Source organism: Loxodonta africana, chromosome 21 (assembly GCF_030014295.1).
Source record: "Loxodonta africana isolate mLoxAfr1 chromosome 21, mLoxAfr1.hap2, whole genome shotgun sequence".
Lineage (NCBI taxonomy): Eukaryota > Metazoa > Chordata > Mammalia > Proboscidea > Elephantidae > Loxodonta > Loxodonta africana.
This window is the reverse complement of record NC_087362.1, coordinates 11953441-11961593: the sequence shown is the minus strand read 5'-3', so window position 1 is coordinate 11961593 and position 8153 is coordinate 11953441. Positions and strand designations below refer to the sequence as shown.

Sequence of the window (8153 nt, the reverse complement as noted above, 5' to 3'; positions counted from 1 at the left end):
CAAACTAAAAGGTTGGCAATTTGAACCCACCAGCTTCTCTGTGGGAGAAAGATGTCTCAGTCTGTTTCCATAAAGATTACCGCCTTGAAAGCCCTGTGGAGCAGTTCTACTCTGTCATATGAGTTAGAATCAACTCAAAACCAGTGTGTATTATGAATCCATATATACCCATAACCTGTGCTCAGTAATTAAATGATCGTCTGACAACTAATTGCATTCTTTGTTCAACACCGGTCTTGCTCTGCTTTACCAATATTGATGAGCAAATGCAAGACAATATATTGACCTACATCTTGAGCCAAACACTAATCTCTTTTATGCTAGAACTTTCTCTTTCTCTCTCACATTGCCCTTCTCATAAACAGCTCTGTATCTACTGTTCTTATGTTTACTTTTAGTGATACCGCTGTGATGGTTCAACTTATCCAGGAGAAATATCTTTAAAGATCATTGTTGTTACAGCCAGCTCAGGGGGACAAGCCTGATCAGCAGAGCCTCCTGCCCTGCCTTCTTCTACTCTCATCAATGACTCCATAACACTGGCTCCATAATGGCTGAGGGTGAGGCCCTGGTGCATATGAGGATCAGTCTCTGGCTGCTATGGTTTGGGGTGTTTTTGGTCCTTTCTGGATTATCCCAGGTCGGGCACTTCCAATATCACAGCCTCCCAGAAGTGGTGATTTCCATGATGTTAACTGGAACTGGCAGACATATGAAGGCTTCAGGTTGGCTCTCCTACAACATGAACTTTGGGAGCCAGGGGCACATTGTACACGCAAAGACCAAGAAGCTGTTGGTACCCAGGCAGTTGTCTGTGTTTACCTACACAGGCCAGGGTGCTCTCCTCAAAGACCACCTTTTCATCATGAATGACTGCTATTATGATGGTTATGTGGAGGGGGACTCAGGATCTCTGGTTGCCCTCAGTACTTGTTTTGGGGGCTTTGGAGGAATAGCGCAGATAAAGGACATTACTTATGAAATCAAGCCCAAAAGATTCTCTGACTCATTAGAACACCTGGTATATAAAGTGAACAGTGAAAAGGCACAGTCCCAACCCCTGAGATGTGGCTTATCAGAAGAGGAAATTGCAAGACAATTGAAGCTTCAAGAGAGTGAAAATTCCACTCTGACACAAGGCACCAACGATGCATGGTGGACCCATAAGTGGTTTATTGAACTGGCAGTGGTGGCAGACTATAATCTATTCCTTCATTGCAACTGTAATATCTCAAAAGTGTGGGAGACTGTTTTCGATATTATCCATAAAGTTGATTCAATTTATAGCCCATTGAGTGTTGAAATCACTTTATTAATGCTTCAAATCTGGAATGTAATAAACCCATTTCCACTTATTAGCTCATCTAAATGCTAGGTGATTTTTGCAATTAGAAGAAAATAAGATTTAATTCTCGTGTGCACCATGATGTTGCAAATCCTTTTACGAGGAAGGAACTTGGTTTTGCTGTTGGCTATTCTTTTGTTGATGGAACGTGTAGACTCACATAATTGTGCAGCTTCAAGTTTCACAGGTGATGGTTTGACCTTTTTTGTATCTGTTGTAGCACATGAAATTGGTCACTCTTTGGGTTTAACGACAGATGGTGCGTGGTGTACACGTGGGAGAAAAAGATATATAATGTCTGCAATAGGAACAACTACAACTAAATTCAGTAACTGCAGTTATGCTGATTTGGGGAGAGCGATTACAAAAAGGCATGTTTGCTCAACATGCCAAATCCAGTGGACAACTTCACCTGGAGCCGCTGTGGGAATGGAGGAGTTAAAGAAGGAGAGCAATGTGATTGCGGATCCTCAGATAATTGTACAAAAGATCTCTGTTGTCAATCAAACTGCACTCTGTGTCCTGGGGCTTAGTTGCAAAGACTGCAAGTTCATGCCATTAGGAAAAGTGTGTAGACAACAGGTCAGTGAATGTGATCTTCCAGAGTGGTGCAATGGAACATCCCATCAGTGCCCAGAAGATGTATAAGTACAAGATGGGATCCCATGCACAGGAGGGGGCTACTGTTATGAAAAGAGATGTAACAACCCTGATGAGCAGTGTAGGCAGATTTTTGGAAAAGGGGCAAAGAGTGCAAGTAATAGATGCCACAAAGAAATGAACACCTGAGGTGACTGACTTGGTCACTGTGGTAAGAGTGTCTCTACATATGTAAAATGTAGTATCTCTGATATCCTGTGTGGGGAGTTCAGTGTGAGAACATGAGAGTAATTCCTCTTCTGAGGGAGCATTCTGCTGTACAGGTGACTCACCTCAATGGTGTCACCTTTGTTTGTTTTATGGTTATGTTTGTTAATTTTGCTTTATAAGCACAAAAACAAAAAAAAAGAAAAGCCAACTTCAGTCTGAATCTAAGAAAGAAGAATCAACATTTTCAATTCCAGAAAATAAAGATGAGTCAACATTTACAAGTCCAGAAAATAAACCCAATCCCTGATTAAACTTCCTATGTATTAAGCTGAAGTCTCCTGTCAGTAGAAATGTTAGTTCATGTGTCAGAGACCATGGACAGGAAATTCCAAAGACCTGTTCTATTTCAGGATCATAAGCATTAACCATTAAACAAAGGTATTTCCTACCTATGCCTAACTACTCTTCATTATTTTAATCTCTCTTAGATTTTTTTTTTTTAACAGAATTAGTCATTTTGTATTTCCTGAACAAAGCCACAGCCCATGAATGGTATTTATGTTTTAAGCTGCTATCTGTCAATTCCAAACCTCCTTTTGCTTTTAAATACATTGTCATTCCAGAAATGAAAAGCTAAAATCATATTTCTCCTTTGCCAGCCCTTTATCAGTTTGTGTCAACAGAGGGCACAATAGACTGGAAAACTTGGGATACTCTTTGATTCCTATTTTTGTCAGTATTACCTCAATAGCAGTGCTGGTAGCAGCATTATCTTTCAGTTTGCAAGTTATTGTTATATTATGTTTAGTAACTCCCAGAAGCAAAAGCATCGTTAGCCTCAGAGATACAAACACAGCTGGCCAGTGACTAAATCTTAGTATTCAAAGTCCAGGATCTTGAACCCTCCACACATCCTTGAGATTCTAACACTAGGTTGGCTGTACCCTCACCTCAGAAGTCAGAGTCCTACTTCCAGTTTCTAGGTTCAATAACCCTAAACTCTTCATTTTGATCTCCAGGCTTAGAAGACAGAATTACCTCTCGTTGGTAATCAGGCTTGTCTTGGTGTTCTTCTATATTTGTTTCCTTTCTTCAACAGCTATATCCCCAGATCCTTACATTTCACTCCCTCTTTAAAATCACTGGTGTCATTCTCTTTCCATGACTGAACTCTGATACAAGACTTATCTTGGTATAATGGAGACTACCCAACTCAAGCATCAGAAGGCTTTGATCTTTTCTCACCACTCTATACCTCCTTAGGGAAATGATTTAAACTTAGAATGTCTTCAAAATCTGAAAAGGGAAGGTGATAGCACTTGTTATTCTAATACTTGATATTTTTGTTTGTAAAAGAATATTAAAAAGATTATTTCAATTCTATATAGGGTGCAATAAGTCTTGGTAGACCAATGCTTTTGAAAAAAAAAAAACAAACCTAAAGAATAGCAGTTACATTTTTAAAACCATATTTTAAGGGCACCAGAGTTTTTGGATAATGAGGATGAACGAACTGAAATTCAGTAGTGGGAAACCATTCTGCAAGGAGTTGAACATTACCAGCCATTTTTGCCCTTGAAAGTACTTTCTAATTCTGAATGTGAATTGAGGATAATCTGTGATCCAGTTTGAGGGTTTCCACCGCGGGAAAGAGAATTCATCAGTGTTCTCAGTTTCTATGCAGGACTAGACTGATAAACTTGAATTTTAAGGGCCTCAATTTTACAATCACTTTTCCTCAAGTCATATTTGCTGATTTGAGGACTTTGCAGGATGTTAGTGAGCTAGTCAGGAATTTCTAACAGGTGTAGTTTCCCCAAATCATGTTATACTTTGGAAGCAAAGACACAGTAATAGGAGCTTTGTCTCCAAACGTGTACTAGCTCCCCATTAAGACTCTTAACTGATTTTAAACTTCCATGTAGCAAGAGGCTGGAGAGCTGAGTGTGAATATCTGAGTGATATGGATTAATTTCCCCATAATATCTCAGAGGTGAGGAAATAGACTCGTAAAAACTCTTAATTGAAATTCTAGCAGGCCCAAGATTTAACAACATAGGCAAATGAGAATTAGTCCAAGTTATACTAGAAACACACTCAGTTTGGACCCAGCTCAATCCATGTTTGGAAAGAGGTAATCAGCATCTCAGAATATCTTCATAAAAGAGAAAAGAGGGAAAACTCAATAGTGCAGCCCAGTGGGGCTTCTATGGTTGTTTAAAACACATAACCAGCAAACAACTAAAAATTACTAGAAATGCTAAGATTCAGGAAACATGTCCAGTTTTACAGACAAAAGAATAAGCATGAGAAGGGAAAGGAAAAAGTAGAAACTATGCATAGTATCAGAGATGATCTAAATAGTGGACAAAGATTACACGAAAAAATGACTATGATTAACGCATTTTAAAATATACAGAAAATGTAAAAAACATAAGAAGAACATAGAATATTTACAGTAAATAGGAATGTATACAAGATCATCAAATGAATATTTGAGAACTAAAAAATACAATGTATGATGTTAAGAAGTCAGTGGGTGGACCGAAAGAGTAGGTTGGGCAGAGCAGAACAGAAAAAGATCTGGAGGCCAGAAGTATAAATCTATGTGTTGTTCAGGCCACACTCTTTCCAATATCTTAGAAGAATAACCTTCTTGTCACTTCCTGGTTCTACTGCCCCCTGGTGTTTAACATTTCTTGGCTCTTAGATGCACCTTTACATGGACATTTTCCCCCTATGTGTCTCTCTGCCTCTGTTCTCCTTTTTTATAAGACATCGTGCAGATGGAATTAGGATCCATGCTGCATCTCATGGTAACTTAACTGACAACATGTTCAAAAATCCTGTTTCCAAGCAAGGTCACATTCACAGATTACAAGTTTTAGGATTTGAAAGTATCTTTTTCCAGGATATGATTCAATCCATAATTAACAATGTGACCATAAGAGGCATCTTCTTGACTGTCTCTTTCTCTGTTTCTTTCTGTTCAATATGTGGCTTGTCTTCCATTTTGCCTGTTGTTGTTAGGAATGGCAGTTACCATGCCCCTCTAATTACTTCCTACCAAAATCTCCACTGTTTTCAACAATGTTCTTATTCTTCGTGCAAAATAAAATTAGTTTCCTCAGACAGGAGATATCCTTAGGGTTGGTTCTCTTCCTAGGAAGAACATTTTCACCACTACACAGGAGCTGGAAGTCGGGAAAACAGCCCATTGCTTTTTGAGTGGCATCTCCACTGTACATGTGGACCTGAGAGAGGAATGGTAGAACCTGGTCATCTTCCTTCCCTCTCCTGTTTGGAATTTCTGTCCTAAAAGGAAATTTGGGCACTCTATATTCCAGTCATGTTGTACATGGGGCAAGCCCTCTCCCCCTATAAATGGGAAGTGGGTGAATAAGCTGGATCTTGTTCACACACGATAGATTTTCCACAACACAAAGCTGAGGGAAAGATATTATTCGAGTGTTTGCCCTGCTTGAGGGAAACCATAGTGTTAGACCTGGAGCTTGGACTCGAAGGAACATAAGCTGCTTGGTCATATTTGTCCCAGAATAGATGTTATTTAACACAGATTCTGAGGGGCTGGGGGTGTTGGAGCAGGTTGTAACACCAATGTCTCAGATTCTCCCTGCTCTTAGCAAGACTTAGGTCTTTTTTGATAAGTGCTCCTCTACTTGTTGCCTTCAGGTCAATTTCCAGGAACATAATATGGTTGTTTTCTATTTTTGTTTTTCCTATTTTTAAAACCTGAAACCAGTTAAATCATATTATTAATTGGAACACTCATACATTGGTTGTAGGTGAGTAAACTTGAAAAACTGCTTGGAAGTTTCTACTCAACCTGATCATATGCAAACACTCTGAGCAATTCTACTCTGTCATCAGCCAATAAAACTGTCTCCATATTTTTACTGAATGGCCTTTACTGTAATGTTCATAGAAAAACTAAGTATAATAGTCAATAACTGAAAAATCCTATGTGTCTACCAATAGTACACTGAACAAGTAGCACGTGGCATAATCACATGCCGCAACACTATGCAAGGGTGAAAGAGAGCAGTCTGCGTTTACACGCAACGATATGGGTGAATTTTACAAACAAAATATTGAATTAAATAAACCATCCACAAAGCATAAGCATTATATGATTCCATTTCTATGAAGAAAAAACAGCAGAAACTAATTTATGCTGTTCAAAATCAGAATAAAGCTAGAAGGTGGGAGCATAAAGTATTTGTATTATAATTTAATGCAAAATTTAAAAAATTATATAAAACACTGAAAAGCTTGGATAGTGTAAATATGTAAGATTCATCAACAGGACTTTCTGAAACCTTTTTCTGGGTGCTTCCCGGCCAACCCTGATGTCTCTAATCCCTTGCCTTATTTTGATTAATAACAAGCAAAGCAGTCTGAATTATCTCCTAATGTATATGGTTTCAATAACAAAACATATGTTTTATCAGAGTAAGTGAGGATTTTTGTCTGTTTTATTTCATAGTATTTTTTAAAAAATATCAACATGAGAAGTCTAATAAATAAAAAAACTAATAAGAAATGGTAAAAATTAGAAAATTGCTTCATTTACAAAACAAAAGTATATCTAATTATATAATGGTAATTGTGTTAGACTGCAGAATAGGGAGACTGGATATTAAAAATAAAAAGTTTCTTTCATTTAGCAGACATTCACCATTACCTAACAGTAACAATATTTTGGAGAAAAAGATTTACTTGGAAGAAGAATTTGGTATAAATTCTAATATCCCTAGTGATTTCTAAATCTTTTTTTATTTAATTTTAAATAAAGGCAACTAATTACCATGTATTACTCTAACAATAATAAATGATGTTTTCCTATAAATTAAATAAAATTAAGACAGTCTATTGTTTGTACCATCAGTAGCATGGATGACTTATTAACATAGTTATATAATGGATATTTTGTCTGAAAAAGAAAGAAGAGGGAGATATTATTTGGAATAATATTAATGAAGCATGTGATTATTAAGAAAAATTTGAAATGGGAATTTGATGATCTCATTTTTTGAATTATGAAGATATCCCAAATCAAAGGTGTCTAACAAATATTTTGGACTAAATTTTTCATTGATTAGTTTTACTTATTAAATTTAAAAAAATAGCTGTTAATCTTCTTTTGATTTTTTGGCTTAAAGACTCAGTGTCTGTAAGGGTGGTGCACATATATTTTTTTTAATAATTTTTACTGTTGTTGTTGTTGAAAATACGCGTAGTAGAACATACACCCATTCAGTTTCCACATGCCAAATTCAGTGACAGGTATTACATTCTTCAAGTTGTGCAACTACTCTCACCCACCTTTTCTGAATTGTTCCTCCCCCATTTACCCAAACTCACTGCCACCAAATTTCAACTTAACCTTTCACATTGCTGTTGTCAGTCCGATACAGATAGTTCTTTAAAAGAGCACAATGCTCAAGCCAAACGATTTTCTGTAATGATGCAAGTTTGCTATGTGATTTAGTGTCTTCATTAATAAATTTTAGTTATTTTTGCATGTATTAATCTTGTGACTCTATGTGTCTTTGCTGAAGAATTCTATACCAAATATAATAGATGTGTTTTCAAATAAACATACATACACTAAATTCTCAGGAAATATTGGCGCATGTTTATATTATACAAAAATACATATTTTACAAATTATGAGAATACTTTTGGAAGTAGCTTAATGCCTAAATTATGTAACCGCCCCCAAAATTATATTCTAATGGGTATATCTAATAAGAAAATAACAAATAATTAATAGAGCTTAGATTGGAAAAGTGTGAGATAATAATCAGCACTGAATATTAATAAGTAAGGACAACCAAAAAATTAGAAATAAATCACTGAAAATACAAAAAAAATTAAAGAGTAAAGGTAAGATGATGAATTAATGGCTTCAATAGTATACAAAATTTTGAAGAGATTGATTAAGGAAAAAGAAAAACAAAGAAATATATAAAGC

At 36.4% G+C, this 8153-nt stretch overlaps 1 protein-coding gene and 1 pseudogene across 1 annotated transcript; both read left to right on the top strand.

Annotated features, from left to right (window-relative positions):
- Positions 1-544: 544 nt before the first annotated feature.
- Positions 545-1375, top strand: LOC100667705 (disintegrin and metalloproteinase domain-containing protein 21-like). Its single transcript, XM_064274163.1, has one exon. The coding sequence runs from the start codon at positions 551-553 to the stop codon at positions 1373-1375; it is 825 nt and encodes a 274-aa protein (XP_064130233.1). The 5' UTR covers positions 545-550.
- An 86-nt stretch (positions 1376-1461) lies between these two features.
- Positions 1462-2649, top strand: LOC135227232 (disintegrin and metalloproteinase domain-containing protein 21-like; annotated as a pseudogene).
- The last annotated feature ends 5504 nt before the right edge of the window (positions 2650-8153 follow it).

Coding starts and splice junctions, on each gene's coding strand:
- LOC100667705 (XM_064274163.1), top strand. CDS start 551: ATGGCTGAGGGTGAGGCCCTGGTGCATATGAGGATCAGTCTCTGGCTG.